Genomic DNA, 14,943 nt, shown 5'->3' on the forward strand with positions numbered 1-14,943 from the left:
ATCTGAAGCAGTTTGAGGAGGAATGATAAAAGATTCCTCATCATTGTCTGTGCCTCATAAGCCACTACAGGAAAGGCTTAATGCCCCTCGTGATTACTTTGATCACTAAAGAAGTACAAATTCTGTTGGTGAAGAAATGTATTTGTCACCTTTAAGCTATGACACTTAAACAGTCGACGAAAACAGATATTCAGTTTTACAATGTTGTTTTTATTATAACAAATATACAGGAAAAACTTTGCAGCAGAAAGGAGCGTTGTGCATTTAAGCCGCTCAAAGTGGCACATTTATTAAAACCTTTATGTGAGACATATTTACACTGATAAAAACGACTGCTTAAAAAGGGGCTGTGCTTTTAAAAAAACAAAAACAAAAGATTAATAAACTGCCTATAGATTAGCTTTACAAATGTCAAAGTCAACAACCAACACTGAAGTGGAAATATTGGCTTCTTAAAGACATTTTCAGAGTCATTTCTTGTAATTGCTTTGATGCTTAATACTTGATATGTGCCTTTACACAATCTGAAGAACATTTCCTCCATGTAAGCAATAATGCCTAAGATCTTACAAAACAAATCTACGGGTTTTCATTCAATTCAACAGGTATCTAGTTTTAAAACAAACCCTGAAGACAAAAACAAACAGTGTATTGTGCCGTACAGTAACAGATCGATAACACCTCTTGTACCTGTTTTCTTGTGAAATATTCATGTTTGTGTTCTAAATGATGCACTGGCTCAGAATCTTATAAGTATAAAGAAATTATTTTAAAGTGAAAATATCCATACTCATTATTGTGGCTTTTTCAAAGACATTTCAGATTAAAGTTCAAGGCTGGGCGGAGGCCGCCATAGAGGCGAAAGCTGAATGAATACGAACGTGGAGTCGGTTCTCAAAGTCATAGCCAGCGTAGTCCTCCTGCACGGAAAACAAAATGAATTTTATTTTGTTCGTGCTCTGCCCTCTAACAACCTCTGCAGTCAACACAGACAGATCAATGAACATGCTGACCAATCAGGTAAGAAAAACAGAGAGCCCAGTGCCCAGTGCTCCTCTTAGACACCGTGTGTCTGCCCAGACATGCAGAGATGGCTGTTACGGCTAATAGAGTGAGATCTAATGCAAGCAAGATACTTACAACACTGCTCTGCAGGGCGAGACTGCATCAGGCATTCAGACCATTTAATTCCGTTGTTTTCATTCTAATTCTGTTGTTTGTTTTAAACTTCCATTGTTTTCATTCAAATTCTTTTCTTTTCATTCTAATTCCGTTGTTTTCATTCAAATGCTGTTTTCATTCAAATTCCGTCGTTTTGATTCAAATTCCATTGTTTTGATTCAAATTCTATTCATTTCATTCTAATTCCGTTGTTTTCATTCAAATTCTGTTGTTTTCATTCAAATTCTACTCTTTTTATTCAAATTCTATTGTTTGTTTTAGAATTCTGTTGCTTTCATTCAAACTCTGTTCTATACATTCTAATTCCGTTGTTTTCATTCTAATTCTGTTGTTTTCTTTTAAACTTCCATTGTTTTCATTCAAATTCCGTCGTTTTCATTTTAATTCCGTTGTTTTCATTCTAATTCTGTTGTTTTCTTTTAAACTTCCATTGTTTTCATTCAAATTCCGTCGTTTTCATTTTAATTCCGTTGTTTTCATTCTAATTCTGTTGTTTTCTTTTAAACTTCCATTGTTTTCATTCAAATTCCGTCGTTTTCATTCTATTTCCGTTGTTTTCATTCTATTTCCATTGTTTTGATTCAAATTCTGTTCTGTTCATTCTAATTCTGTTGTTTGTTTTAAACTTCCATTGTTTTCATTCAAATTCCGTCGTTTTCATTTTAATTCCGTTGTTTTCGTTCTAATTCTGTTGTTTTCTTTTAAACTTCCATTGTTTTCATTCTATTTCCGTTGTTTTCATTCTATTTCCGTTGTTTTCATTCTATTTCCGTTGTTTTCATTCTATTTCCGTTGTTTTCATTCTATTTCCGTTGTTTTGATTCAAATTCTGTTCTGTTCATTCTAATTCTGTTGTTTGTTTTAAACTTCCATTGTTTTCATTCAAATTCCGTTGTTTTCATTCAAATTCTATTCTTTTCATTCTAATTCCATTGTTTTGATTCAAATTCTGGTCTGTTCATTCTAATTCCGTTGTTTTCATTCAAATTCTATTCATTTCATTCTAATTCCATTCTTTTCATTGAAATTCCGTTTTTTTCATTCAAATGCTGTTGTTTTCATTCTAATTCTACTTTTTTATTCAAATGCTATTGTTTGTTTTAGAATTATGTTGCTTTCATTCAAACTGTTCTGTACATTCTAATTCCATTGTTTTCATTCAAATTCGGTTGTTTGATTTCAAATTCCGTTGTTTTCATTCCAATTCCGTTGTTTTCATTCCAATTCCGTTGTTTTCATTCCAATTCCGTTGTTTTCATTCCAATTCCATTGTTTTCGTTCAAATTAGGGCTGGGCCATATTATACCGTTCACGGTAATGCCGGTATAATGTTTGGCAACGATAGGAAAATGAAATATCGCGATAGAATATGAGTAAAACGCGCATGCGCAGTGCCTTTGTTTTCATACGCACATGGCCGATTGTTGAGTGAAACAGATGAACCAGAATTGGTTTGTAAAAATGGTGCAACTTCAGTGATGTGGAACTGGTTTGGTGTTTGTCCGTCAGATACACGACAAAGCACATTTTTTTGCAGAACATGCAAGCGGCTGTCGTTATTGTCGTATTTGCCGGACTAAGATGCTCTTAAATCTGGGAGTAATCTGGGTCCTAAACTCCCTATTCTTCAGATCAAACGAACACTGCAGCATCACTGAGAGTTAAAAACTGTCTCAATTCTTTCATCTTTAATAAAACGATCAGCATTGCTGCTTAACCAGGTGAAACTATGAAGTTTAACTTCCAGGCATCCATGAAAACAAAATTTGTTACATTTAACGGAGTTAGAAGTTAGCAGGAAGCTAGCGGAAGTTAGCTCGCTAGTTTCGCTAGTTACCTAAGCATGATATAGCATGTTCTGACAGAGATTTCTGGAAAAATTCAAACGTACAGCTCTGCTATCACGTCCAACATAAATGAAGACAGGAAACTAAACAGCAATGACGTTTGTAGGGTTACTGAAGTTGGGCTAGCTGGTATATAATGATGTGCTACCTGATCGCTAGCGACACAGCTATGTTAGCATAACATAAACAGTGAAGCTGGAGGACAAACACTAACACTTTTCCACTTATAAAAGTTAACGTTAAAGTTCCTGATAGTTAGAGACTAATTCAATCACATGGCGGGATGCTGTAAACGGACCAAACTTCAGTCAGGAGAACAACTGAGATAATCCATCCACAATACAAGGTTAGTCATTAATATACTGCAACAACATGGGAATAGAGCAGAATTCATTCATTAATAAATCAATGGTACAGAAGTGGAGGAAGCAAGAAGAATGAGTTTAATAAAGTTTGATTTATCTGACTGCTTTGTTTCGCTTAATGTGCCTTATAATCCCGTGCACCTTGTGGTCCGAAAAATACGTACTGCTCACTGCAGTTTAATGTTGCAAAGCACCTCTTTTTAACTTCAGTGGATATTATACATCGTTATGCTCAGGATATGTCATCCCATTTCTACTGGAAATGCCTTTTGGTTAAACTTTCAGCAAGGAATTTGCATTTGCACTGTTACATTTTTATAAAGCTTTAATGTACATAAAAACCAGCTTCTTGTTTAAGTGAAAATAAATGGAAGGTTGTCTTTTTGCGCTAGTAATGTTGTGGAGTTGTATTTTGTCTCGCATCAATTATATCGTCAGTTATATCGTTATCGCAAATTTTCAAATATATATCATGATAAATATTTTTGGCCATATCGCCCTGCTCTAGTTCAAATTCCATTGTTTTCGTTCAAATTCCGTTGTTTTCATTCCAATTCCGTCGTTTTCATTCAAATTCCGTCGTTTTCATTCAAATTCTGTTCTTTTCATTCTATTTCCATTGTTTTGATTCAAATCCTTTTCTGTTCATTCTAATTCTGTTGTTTGTTTTAAACTTCCATTGTTTTCATTCAAATTCTGTTTTTTTCATTCAAATTCCGTTCTTCTCATTCTAATTCTATTGTTTTGATTCAAATTCTGTTCTGTTCATTCTAATTCTGTTCTGTTCATTCTAATTCTATTGTTTTGATTCAAATTCTGTTCTGTTCATTCTAATTCTGTTGTTTTGATTCAAATTCTATTCATTTCATTCTAATTCCGTTCTTTTCATTGAAATTCCGTTGTTTTAATTCAAATGCAGTTGTTTTCATTCTAATTCTACTCTTCTATTCAAATTCTATTGTTTGTTTTAGAATTCTGTTGCTTTCATTCAAACTCTGTTCTATACATTCTAATTCCGTTGTTTTCATTCAAATTCCATTGTTTTTGTTCAAATTCTGTTGTTTTCATGCAAATTCTTTTGTTTTTGATCAAATTCCGTTGTTTTCATTCAAATTCCATTGTTTGTTCCCAAATTCTGTTGTTTTCATTCAAATTCCGTCGTTTTCATTTTAATTCCGTTGTTTTCATTCTAATTCCATTGTTTTCATTCAAATTCCATTGTTTTCATTCAAATTCCATTGTTTTCATTCAAATTCCATTGTTTTCATTCAAATTCCATTGTTTTCATTCAAATTCCATTGTTTTCATTCAAATTCCATTGTTTTCATTCAAATTCCGTTGTTTTCATTCAAATGCTGTTGTTTTCATTCCAATTCTGTCGTTTTCATTCAAATTCCATTGTTTGTTCTCAAATTCCATTGTTTTGATTCAAATTCTATTCATTTCATTCTAATTCCATTCTTTTCATTGAAATTCTGTTGTTTTCATTCTACTTCTACTCTTTTTATTCAAATTCTATTGTTTGTTTTAGAATTCATGGTTCATTCATTCATTGTTTTGATTCAAATTCTGTTCTGTTCATTCTCAGATTCTGTTGTTTTCATTCAAATTCCGTTCTTTTCATTCTAATTCCGTTCTTTTCATTCTAATTCCATTGTTTTGATTCAAATCCCGTTGTTTTTGTTCAAATTCTGTTGTTTTCATGCAAATTCTGTTGTTTTCATGAAAATTCTTTTGTTTTTGATCAAATTCTGTTCTTTTCATTCAAATTCCATTGTTTTCATTCAAATTCCATTGTTTGTTCCCAATTTCTGTTGTTTTCATTCAAATTCCGTCATTTTCATTTTAAATCCATTCCTTATACAGAGGCTTGGCTACAGTGTTGGCAAACTTTAGGTCAATGCAAAGCCAGTATACTCAGCTCACTAAGTTCAAGCAGCACTGGCACTCCAATAGACATCCTGTCACCTGATCAGACAGTGGGTGTCTTAATCTGATTTAGAACGATGAGTCAGAATGAAAAGATCCTGATCAGTTTTATAAAGAAAGCTTTGACCCGCAGCAAAAATAAGACAAAATCTAAACACTAATTGCTTTTAATTAATCAAATAAGACAGGACTTGTTACCAACTACTTCCAGTAGTAACAAGATCACTCATAGTGCGACTCGCCCCAAAGACCACGGACTACGCTAAAATTAATAAGACATGCTGACATCAGCCTGTTTTCATTACAATATGAGGATGTCAGCCTGTTACGGCATCACTGTGACATCACAAGCTCTCTTCATGACCTTCCATATAACATATTATACTCGATATGGTTTCTTAAAATGTTTTGCAAGACCAGCTTTTTCACCTTGGGCGCTAATAATGACGGTCAAGGTGAAATGCTTAGCCTACATGGGTGCTCATGTCCTCCAATGCCCAGTATGTTGTTGTGAAGTTTGAAGACGATCAATAAAAAGTTATGGCTAATATAAACTTTGTACTGATTTTCACATATGGTGCGACCTTGATCTTAACCAGATTTTCACCTAAATTAAATCCGCTCGAGCTGTTGGTAACTGCCATCACACAAAACTTAAAAATGATCGTAAACGACCACAGCAGACCCGATGGCATTTTACTGCTATTCAACATCTTTTATTGAGGCACACCATTTACACACAACGGCCGCAGCTATCCCGCTGCCAGCTGTACTCACATCAACACCACCTCTCCAACCACAGGACCCAGTACAACATTTAAGTCTGCGGTGCATGATTGCGGATGTGTGGCCTGCACGGCTCTGCAGGCCACACCCCGCCACAATGATATCTTAAAAACAGTGGAAGCTAGACTGCTAACAAATAGACAGGAAAAACAGGACATATTACCTCCTTTCAGGGCAGAGAATAAATAAAGAGTATTACTGTACCTTGGCCTGAAGCATTAGCATTCGGCCCTTCCCCGCAGACTAGAAAAAAAAAATTAAATATTTAGATAGTGTAACTCCTCCAGGACCTTGGCCAAGAGAGACAGTTTAACTATCTCTCTCACACACACACACACACACACACACACACACAAAACTTGCCTCTGGGGAATTCAGCAGCACACAGGCCAGTTCATAGCAAGAGTAGGGCTGCACATAAGAGTTGCTCAGACGCCCCCCCTCATCCCTTGCAGCCAGCTGGAAATACTGTTTCAAAAAAAAAAAAAAAGGTCATGATACCAAAACAAACAATGATTATTGTGTTGTGTAAGTGCATGGACAATCCTTTAAGGCAGCCGGCGAGGGCCGTGCTTCATGCTGTGCATCAATTTTCCAAAAATGCAAATTGCATAATTAATTTAACACAAGAATACCTGAATGGCATCTTTGGTATTATGTAGACATTTGCTTATGGCACCAAGAAGGAGGTTTTTCAGGCCTGCACACGAGGCGTCGTCAATCCCCTGTAACACTAAGGGAGGAATCAAAATTACAAACACTTTGCATTAGTGCACATAATGCAAGCGAGATATTAGTTTGGAATGCAGTACCTTGGGCCATCGTCTGCAGCTTGGCATTGGAGCAATTGGGCAGAGCTTTCCACAAATACAGAATCTCAATCACTGATAGGATGCAGAGTTCTTTGGATATACTGGAGCTCTTTAGCTTCTCAGACTGATTGAAAAACAAAAGTGCATCTTCACATCAGTGGCATTCTTAGCACCATAATATTCCTACAGGAAACAAACTAGTTACACACTCACCCTTTTCATGGAAAACATTTCTATCTGATTATTCTTGCGTTTGAAAAGTTTTTGAACGTCCTTGAAAACAGCAACGGCTCCTTCCAGATCACCAGTGGCTCCTTGGCACACTGCACCACACAACATACAATATGGATTAGCATCCACTACCGAGCTTACAAAATACCCTGAAAGCATTACGGTGCTGTAATTACCTCCAGTTAAATAGGCATAATAGCACTGGGACCAGCGAGATTCAGTCGCCAATCTGTCAAACGCTCTGTAGGCTTCTCTGTAGTTCAGTTCGATCATGCTGCACCAGCCTAAAAAAATCGATCAGAAATGATGTTGCATACTAATACCGAGTGAGGCATATTTGAAATATGAGAGAAATATGAGAGCCAGGCAGTACCTATTTCATATAAACAAACGTGCTGAATTTCCCTTTGGTCAGAGGCCAGATCCAAGGCACTACTGAAGGACGTCAAGGCACTACTGATCTCGCACTACAGAAGGAAACTTTGTAGTATGAGTTACAGTGAGACAATACTGAGCTTCTCCAAGTTAGAAGACTACTTCACATGGCAAAAGATAACAAGGTTTAGTATTCACATGTCTTTACCTCAAGGCGTTGAACTCTGCCTTTGAAAAACATAAAGAGGGAGGAGTTGGGATAAATAGCCTCTCTTTGTTTAAGAATGTATTTGGCTTCCATTAGGCCTGACTGTGTGTCTGTGCCATCCAGAGCAAAGAAGGGCTGCACTACTGTGTGGTACCACAACAGAGCCAAGCTGCAAGAAAAGCACAGAGACTGTAATGAGAGGGAATATAGCAAATTTCTAATTTATGATAATGACACACACACAAAAAACAGCACAATGTGTTGCGCTTTTTACAAAACTGAGGAAATACGATTCACAGCATTTTACAGTAATATTGCATAATGTGGTTATATTACAGATTTGTTAACTTGGCAGACATGACCAAATTCCCACACACTTGATTTTAATTAAAGGCTTGATTACAAACATGGTTCCCAAGGCACCCAAGGACTAAAAACCAATTTCAAACGATTCAGTATGAAGCAGGATTTGGAAAATTGTGCTACAGGGACCTGAGTCAGTCAATTATTACAGCTGTTCACACTGGGATCTCTTTTTTGTTTCCTTCTTTCCTCTACAAATTATGCTTTCATTATTTTATTACACTGCACACAACTGTTTAAGTTGCAAAACAGGATACAGATACGCAAACATACTCACTCACGTAGCTAAGGGGGCCTTCATGTCCTTACTTTCACTGGCGTAAGTGAGTGCTGACAGGCCCTGATGGCGGTCTCCGGGAAAGCCCAGCAGATTGACGATCTTCAGTAGGTGCGGTGGCACCATCGATATACAGAGGTGGAAAAGACCATAACCAAAACTGACTGAACCTTTCAGCCGATCCAGAGCCTCGGGACTGATGCCATCTAGCCTCTGTGATGGACTTGACCCGGGTGAGGGAGAGCGACTCTGGTGGGACAGAGCAGAGCCGGACGATGAAGACAGCGTCGCTTGCTGTTCAGAGCCCCTCCTCCTGCTGCCTTCTTGTAGACGTGTGATGTCGTTGTAACATTTGTTGTACATCTTCCAAGCTTTACGGAGGATCCAGCCTCCTTTGATATATGCTGTCAGAGGATTGAAGCTCAGATTAGAGAAAAGTCCTTTATTATAACCTCTTTGTATTTAACACATCAAATAAAAGGTGGATGACAAATTAAAGGAAAAGCTATCATAGCCATCAGAGGCCAATGTCAGGAAGGCTAGAGCACCCTAAAACCACTCTTCTAAAAGATTCTTCTGTCATGTGGTGTTTCAATGATGGCGCTAAAGAGTGCTAACCCAAAATCTCTCATAGCTATTGAGATCTAGCGACTCCTTGTATCCCTGCAACAGGGGCTACCTGGGAGAGACCACCTCCATCACAATAAAAACATTCCATAACAGCTTTGTACTGATTTCAAGTGACACTTCCCTCTAAAGAGACAAGTGAACCCATACCAGCAAAAAAGCTTCCCAAGGCATAAAAGACAGGTTTTGTTTTTTTCCTTTAATTTGTCACCTACCTACGTGATACGTGTGGAGTGCATCACTGTCAACCAACAAATACCAAAGGTTCCCTTACATGACAGCTCTTGTTTGATAAAAGATAAAACCGCCAGGTAAACCTGGCAGTCTGCAATGATGATCTGCCTCTGGAGTCGGTCCACTGCAGCCACCCCTGACCTCTGAGAGTCCATCTGCCCACACAAACACCCCACATTTACAGGCTGATGACAGACAGGTATGCAGGAGAGCTAACAAGCACACGTGGGCGTTACAGGCCCAACATGAAATGCTTGTCTATATAATGATGTACAATACAGGCAGTTTAATCAAGTATTTACTCACATTACGCTTGATCTTGCTTTTAATGGTCTCAATGACACCCATGTTTTCACTCTCACACAGTCTCTCTGTAGCCTTGAGGTCTTCAAAAGCCATTTGCATTTTTTCCTCTTCAAAAGTCATCATGGCGTTCTGCAAAAGGGAAACCGGATAAAAGCAATCAATTACTTACATGTGGTTCAAGAAAAATCGCTTACACGGAACACTCGACAGTGGAGTCAGAAAAAGAAACAAGAAAACGAAATCTAATTGTTCCAAATTGACAGATTTTGTACAAATTACACATACAATGAATGAATGAACAAAACAGGTAGAAGATAAAGGATATGCACTATTGCTAACCTAAATCCCTTTTTAAAAAAAACAAAAAAACATGAAGAGATAATTGAATAATTGAATGCCAAATTCTGGGATTTTGCCACATACTAAAAAACATTTAATTTATAAAGTTACTTCTGAATGATTATTTTTAATTGGTCAGGCTACTAATGAAGTACAATTATACACCAGAAACTCTGTAATTATTCTAGCACTACAACCCAGCTGCCAACTTTTTTTGCTTCGACTGAAACAAAGATCTCTGTGTTACTTGGACTGCAGTAACACTGCTGTCCTTTTCCACTGTCAAAGCTTTTGTTGGGAATTTCATTTTTCACATGCTGAGGTGCCTGGCAACTCGTAAGGGCTTTTGCTCTCTGATTTCTCCCAGTAAAAGATGAGTAGACATCATGGTGATGTGCTCTGCAAGTGTAACCTTATTCTATCTTTGCCCTTTAAGGGTCAATCTCACAGAAGTCCTCTGGAGTCATTAATGACTTGTTAAAAAATACCACTGTACTTCAGATGTTACCAGCTGACCAGGAAGTGGAAAATATTAAAGTATATAGTAGCTCTTCTATCAGCTCCTTTTTGCAAAGATAAATAAGCCTCATGTCATGTTAAAAAATATTATAATAATATTAATAGATGGGAATAGGTGCTTCAACACATGCAATCATCATGCAGAGAAAAAGCACATTAAATTAAATAACTCCATTTGTAGCTGTTCCCTACATTCTCGATGGGTAACATTAAACAAAAAAAAAAAAAAAGAGTATAATGCAATAAATGATGCATACATTATATGCTGTTTGCATCTTTCATCTCTATGACATTTATGTCATACACACTGAGCAGTGATGTGAAAGAATAACTCCCAAACGCATTAAAAATAAAAATAAAATAACGAGCCTGTTTTGAAAATGTGACTAAAAACAATCAAACAAAGATACTTGTGTTTAAATACAGGCAGTAAAACAGTACAGTAACAGTACAGAAATTAAGTATTTGTACTTTGTGACATCCCTCCCACTGCTGACCCAGCATGTGTATGATACCATCCAATCATGACAGCAGAAACTTGCAAAGTTTAGAACAAACTGTCAAACTCAGCTACGTTTGTAGCTGGGGGGGAAAAATGCTGATCAAACATAATTTAGAAATTTCTTCGCAAAACATAACAGCTGGCTTAAAAGGACTTAAAGGGAACACAAGGGAACTTCCATAAGCCTCACAAAGAAACCAAAAGCTCCCAAAGCAACATTTACAAAAATCTTCGAGAAGTTTGGCCACAAACCAAAATAGCAGCGAGTTGCTTTTCCACTCACCAGAAAACTCACAAAACTTGCACCGAAACTCATCAAAGGACTGTGGTTCCTGAAAGAAAGTAAAAAAAAAGAAGAAGAAAACAACCCCAAACATATAAGAGAAGTTAGTCTTTTCACATAATGTGATTTTCTCTGACAGTGTAAAGTTCACTGGAGAAACAATGAAAAGTATGTGGCCTGTTTCATGCATCAATAATGCCAATGTATTAGGACTACTGTAGGTTAGAAAAATACTAATGGGAAGGAGGAGAATATTCAGAAGTAAAACAATGAAAAATTAATTCATGAAATATAAAACCAAGATATTTTCCAACATTAAAGTGCTAAATAAAAAAAAGTCACATTTGATAAAAAAAACAGCTGACAAATTCTGAGATTAAAGATATTTAATAGAGGTTTTTTTTGTTTTGTTTTACATCAAGGAACCAAATTGAGTTTACTAGATAGGACCAGCGTCACTATATTAATCTTTATTTCTGTAAACATATACACTGTATGGACAATAATACTGGGTCAACTACAAATATTATACCTACAGGAGCTGTCAGCCATGGAAGCCCAAACCATGAAGCTCCCAGCACACAGTTTTTGTGTGCTGGTTTGGAGCTGTGCAGTTATTGAGTCAGCAGTGTTGGCCACTTTAATGCATTATGAGCACTCAGCGACCCCACTCTGTAACTTCACATCATCTGCAATGCTTTGGTTCCTAAATGCTTCCGCTTATATATACCACTTATAGCTGATTGTGGAGTAGCTAGGAGGGAAGAGATTTCACAAACTGACTTGTTGCAATGGTGTATCCTGTTGCACTACCACTCACTACCATTCACTTAAGCTCTTCAGAAAAACAATCCATGAATGACCCATTTTTTCCACAAAAGGCAGACTGCATGCTGTTGCCTTTAAATATGCAGAAACTCAGATTAGACTTTCTTTTCTTTGACTATTACCCTCTACCCCCAATTGGCAATTTTTGGCCTCACCCTCATAACTAACACACTTTAAGATGCCCTTCATCTGAAATTATCTTAGGGCATCAAAGGTGCTCATAATACACTGTTACACACTATTAACACAGCTTTACAACTGTCACAAGCCAGCTAATGCAAAACTTATCAACTAACTTTCTCTTTGATGAATTAAGAGATTCAGAAATTTCTACCCTATAATCAAAACATATACCCTGTCACAATTGACACATTTATAGCTACTAATAATAATCTTTTAGAGCTACACAGACTTGCATCTGTGTAGCTGAAAACTTGCATCATTTACAGAAATCAAAGGTCCTTTTGATTTCCATCTGTAGCTGTGTAGCTGTGTGGTCATTTTGGTGCAATAACTGAATTTCAGCAGCCTTATATTTCACTTTGAAGACAAGAGGCACCACGTGTCAGTCAAATTACGGCAAAATGTTTCAAATAATTGTGGAAAATTGACTTGGTACAGGTATCCCTGTGTAACTGTGATGGGGATTTAATTTATAATGGAACCACCTCCACACATAAGTGCAACATACTATACAAACGTAATAGTACCAGGGGAGCTTTAACAGAAACTCGTACATACTGCCAGTAAAAGCTCATTCTCAGACAGCTGTGTTTGTGTTTTTCACTTCCCTCCATCGTTTTGCTGATCCAGTCAAAACAGGATGACACCTAGAGCTTAATGCAATTAGCGGACGAGGTGACATTTACGCTTTCCCCAGGGGTCAGGAACCATAGGAGCTGCCCTTTCATGACATAAGCATTCAAGTTGAAAGCAAAGGCTGAAGCATGTGTAAGGACGTGTGCGGTTCAGGAGCAGGGATTCCCAACATTTATAACTTGTGACCTCTTTTAATGAATGCAAAATGCAAAAAGAAAGGTTATGCAGCAGTTTTCTCGCATGCCTACTGATTATTTGGCTGAGATGGGTGCTACTGGACTAAGAGAATAGTTTACCAGTTTAATGCTTGCATTTCGATCCTAAATGACATCAAAGACATTGCTTTCCAGAGCAAGGCAAGACATATGCAGCCATCCAATAATTGGTATGTGTAAAAATATATAAACCTAGACTTCTACAGGTGATGCTATGGATCTTTTAATATTGCACTCTCACCTAATGACAGTCTTCATGTATGCTTGTATGCCTCTTCATGTATGCTTTCTGGATCAGCAAACGAGAGACCATCTCAGAAACCTGGTTACCTTATCTGGACACATTGTTGTTATTGTTTTCCTCTAATATGTCACTCAACTGTAGATGTGAGGAACTAGCTGGGCCATGTTGACATATTTCACAAGAAGGGTACAAAGTACCTCAAAGCCAGACAGCGGTATAACAGGAATGGCAACCTGTTAAGCAAGCACTTCGTTGTTTTTTTAGACATTTATGAAGACAGTCACCAAATCTAATGATGTGCACACATGTCACATATTGTGGTTGTGGATATTTGCTCAGGGTATTTAAACAACACTAATTCTGCTTGTGATCAGATCAAATGGTTCTCCACCAGACAAGCGTGACACGGGTGGTGGGCTTTTTTTTCTTCCTGTTTTTGTTTTTTCAAAGCTTAGACCACACGCTTTGATGCCTTCAGTTGTAATTGTATTGGTTAATCACAAGTTTGGGAACATTAGCTACACCTGCCATAACATTTAACACAAGCATACGCCTCTGTTTTGTTTTTACATACAGGAAGAGAAGTCACACACAGACCTGTATGTTCTGAAGAGCTCGTCGCTCTCTTTGAATCCATTGTTGAGCAGCATGTTGATTCCCTTCAGCGCCAGCTCTGCGTCGTTTATACTGTCTGTCTCCTCCTCCACGCTCGCCGGGGCTGGTTCCTTTCCGTCCGCCATTAAGACACCCGATATCGGAGGTGAGGAACTGAACGCGACCGGAGACAGGCAGGTAGGGCGGTATAGCTGGTTAGTTTACTTACACTCAGAGAAGTCTCAACCGGTGGCGCAGTTTGGAGCAAATGCTGGCATATTTACGTTCGTATAACAATCCGCTATTTCACATAACTAGCCGGTTACAACACAGAGTGAAGCTAACCAGTGTCCCGCCAGCTGGGCGGCCGTACTCTGTATTCTGTCTCCTGACCGCTGGTTTGCATGTGAGCCAGGAAACGTGCTGCCTTCATGTGCTATCGTAAAAAAGATTTCTAGCAGAAGAACAGAACTAGATGAAGAAAAAGAACAGATTATTCCTCTTATTGAATACATTAATGCAAACAGAGGTGAAAACGGTGAAACAAGCCACAAACAGAAAAGGTTTTGTTTGTGTTAAATTATTTGTCAACACATCTGTTCCTGCGTTTCTTATGCTACGACCTTTCCATTTTTGCCCATCAGGAAGATCGCATGTATTGTTTATGTATTTATTTTTAATTTGCAGCCACACTATAATTTTAGAGTTTCCTTTCCGTTATGTTCTCAGGCAATGGTGCGCTAACTGTAACTTTGCGCAATTTATTTGTCATTTCTGAGGGAAAAGAACGACCCTGAAGGCAGCATAGGAGTGGGCGTGGTCTTTAGCTAAAACGCAGAGGTGAGGAGTCCATACAGTTTTTGACGTTTTTGACTAATTACCAGTGGTTACCAATGGCAATAATGGATATTTTCTCAACTTTGTATTTTATTTAACACGTTTAACAGATATATCCCTAACAGGTTGGTTTTTTTTACATTTTCAAATCTTATGCTATCCTAATGCTTTTCTAAAAGTATACTTTCAGGAAAACTTCCTTACTTTTACCACATCTTCCC

General features: G+C 37.5%; 1 protein-coding gene across 3 annotated transcripts; it reads right to left on the bottom strand.

The window, feature by feature from the left end:
- Positions 1-189: 189 nt before the first annotated feature.
- On the bottom strand, positions 190-14,312 carry LOC101469338 (tetratricopeptide repeat protein 39C). 3 transcript variants are annotated; one of them, XM_014412253.3, is made up of 14 exons: positions 13,889-14,312; positions 11,186-11,234; positions 9,543-9,671; positions 9,277-9,391; positions 8,380-8,779; positions 7,736-7,904; positions 7,526-7,619; positions 7,329-7,436; positions 7,135-7,244; positions 6,922-7,045; positions 6,745-6,842; positions 6,473-6,577; positions 6,314-6,352; positions 190-920 (listed from the first exon to the last, which is right to left on the bottom strand). In XM_014412253.3, the coding sequence occupies exons 1-14, from the start codon at positions 14,029-14,031 to the stop codon at positions 831-833; spliced, it is 1,773 nt and encodes a 590-aa protein (XP_014267739.2). In that variant the 5' UTR covers positions 14,032-14,312; the 3' UTR covers positions 190-830. The 3 variants fall into 3 exon arrangements, with proteins under 3 accessions (XP_014267739.2, XP_014267740.1, XP_076733282.1); XM_014412254.3 differs by lacking the exons at positions 9,277-9,391; positions 9,543-9,671; positions 11,186-11,234; positions 13,889-14,312 and having other exon boundaries at positions 8,376-8,509; XM_076877167.1 differs by lacking the exons at positions 9,277-9,391; positions 9,543-9,671; positions 11,186-11,234; positions 13,889-14,312 and having other exon boundaries at positions 8,408-8,498.
- Positions 14,313-14,943: the final 631 nt, after the last annotated feature.

Source organism: Maylandia zebra, linkage group LG18 (assembly GCF_041146795.1).
Source record: "Maylandia zebra isolate NMK-2024a linkage group LG18, Mzebra_GT3a, whole genome shotgun sequence".
Lineage (NCBI taxonomy): Eukaryota > Metazoa > Chordata > Actinopteri > Cichliformes > Cichlidae > Maylandia > Maylandia zebra.